At 32.8% G+C, this 1,821-nt stretch overlaps 1 protein-coding gene across 1 annotated transcript in view; it reads left to right on the top strand.

Annotated features, from left to right (window-relative positions):
• Positions 1-229: 229 nt before the first annotated feature.
• The window catches only part of LOTGIDRAFT_154531 (hypothetical protein), a gene marked incomplete at both ends in the record, with an annotated part of 12,465 nt that continues 10,873 nt past the window's right edge, over positions 230-1,821 (top strand). Inside the window, 5 exons of the mRNA XM_009063753.1 lie at positions 230-232; positions 304-386; positions 1,357-1,372; positions 1,531-1,613; positions 1,792-1,807. Coding sequence (XP_009062001.1) covers positions 230-232; positions 304-386; positions 1,357-1,372; positions 1,531-1,613; positions 1,792-1,807 — 201 coding nt within the window. The remainder of the gene's footprint in view (positions 233-303; positions 387-1,356; positions 1,373-1,530; positions 1,614-1,791; positions 1,808-1,821) is intronic.

Raw genomic sequence — 1,821 nt, forward strand, 5'->3', positions numbered from 1 at the left:
TGCAACTGTATTATTAACCTTTTGAGTTTTATATTGTTGATGTGTAATAGAGATGGTAAATATATCAGATTGAAACCTGATCCAGATTGCAACTGTATTATTAACCTATTGAGTGTTATATTGTAAGTGTGTAATAGAGATGGTAAATATATCAGATTGACGCCTGATCCGGATGGCAACTGTATTATTAACCTATTGAGTGTCTATATATTGTACGTGTGTAATAGAGATGGTAAATATATCGGATTGACGCCTGGTCCAGATTGCAACTGTATTATTAACCTATTGAGTGTTATATTGTAGGTGTGTAATAGAGATGGTAAATATATCAGATTGACGCCTGATCCAGATTGCAACTGTATTATTAACCTATTGAGTGTTATATTGTAAGTGTGTAATAGAGGTAGTAAATATATCAGATTGAAACCTGATCCAGATTGCAACTGTATTATTAACCTATTGAGTGTTATATTGTAAGTGTGTAATAGAGGTGGTAAATATATCAGATTGACGCCTGATCCGGATTGCAACTGTATTATTAACCTATTGAGTGTCTATATATTGTACGTGTGTAATAGAGATGGTAAATATATCGGATTGACGCCTGGTCCAGATTATAACTGTATTATTAACCTATTGAGTGTTATATTGTAAGTGTGTAATAGAGGTGGTAAATATATCAGATTGACGCCTGATCCGGATTGCAACTGTATTATTAACCTATTGAGTGTTATATTGTAAGTGTGTAATAGAGGTGGTAAATATATCAGATTGACGCCTGATCCAGATTGCAACTGTATTATTAACCTATTGAGTGTTATAATGTAGGTGTGTAATAGAGGTAGTAAATATATCAGATTGAAACCTGATCCAGATTGCAACTGTATTATTAACCTATTGAGTGTTATATTGTAAGTGTGTAATAGAGGTGGTAAATATATCAGATTGACGCCTGATCCGGATTGCAACTGTATTATTAACCTATTGAGTGTCTATATATTGTACGTGTGTAATAGAGATGGTAAATATATCGGATTGAAGCCTGGTCCAGATTATAACTGTATTATTAACCTATTGAGTGTTATATTGTAAGTGTGTAATAGAGGTGGTAAATATATCAGATTGACGCCTGATCCGGATTGCAACTGTATTATTAACCTATTGAGTGTCTATATATTGTACGTGTGTAATAGAGATGGTAAATATATCGGATTGACGCCTGATCCAGATTGCAACTGTATTATTAACCTATTGAATGTTATATTGTAGGTGTGTAATAAAGGTGGTAAATATATCAGATTGACGCCTGGTCCAGATTGCAACTGTATTATTAACCTATTGAGTGTTATATTGTAGGTGTGTAATAGAGGTGGTAAATATATCAGATTGAATCCTGGTCCAGATTGCAACTGTATTATTAACCTATTGAGTGTTATATTGTAGGAGTGTAATAAAGGTGGTAAATATATCAGATTGAAGCCTGATCCAGATTGCAACTGTATTATTAACCTATTGAGTGTTATATTGTAGGAGTGTAATAAAGGTGGTAAATATATCAGATTGAAGCCTGATCCAGATTGCAACTGTATTATTAACCTATTGCATGTTATATTGTAAGTGTGTAATAGAGGTGGTAAATATATCAGATTGAAGCCTGGTCCAGATTGCAACTGTATTATTAACCTATTGAGTGTTATATTGTAATTGTGTAATAGAGATGGTAAATATATCAGATTGAAGCCTGATCCAGATTGCAACTGTATTATTAACCTATTGAGTGTTATATTGTAGGTGTGTAATAGAGATGGTAAATATATCAGA

The sequence above is a fragment of the Lottia gigantea genome (assembly GCF_000327385.1).
Source record: "Lottia gigantea unplaced genomic scaffold LOTGIsca_6, whole genome shotgun sequence".
Lineage (NCBI taxonomy): Eukaryota > Metazoa > Mollusca > Gastropoda > Lottiidae > Lottia > Lottia gigantea.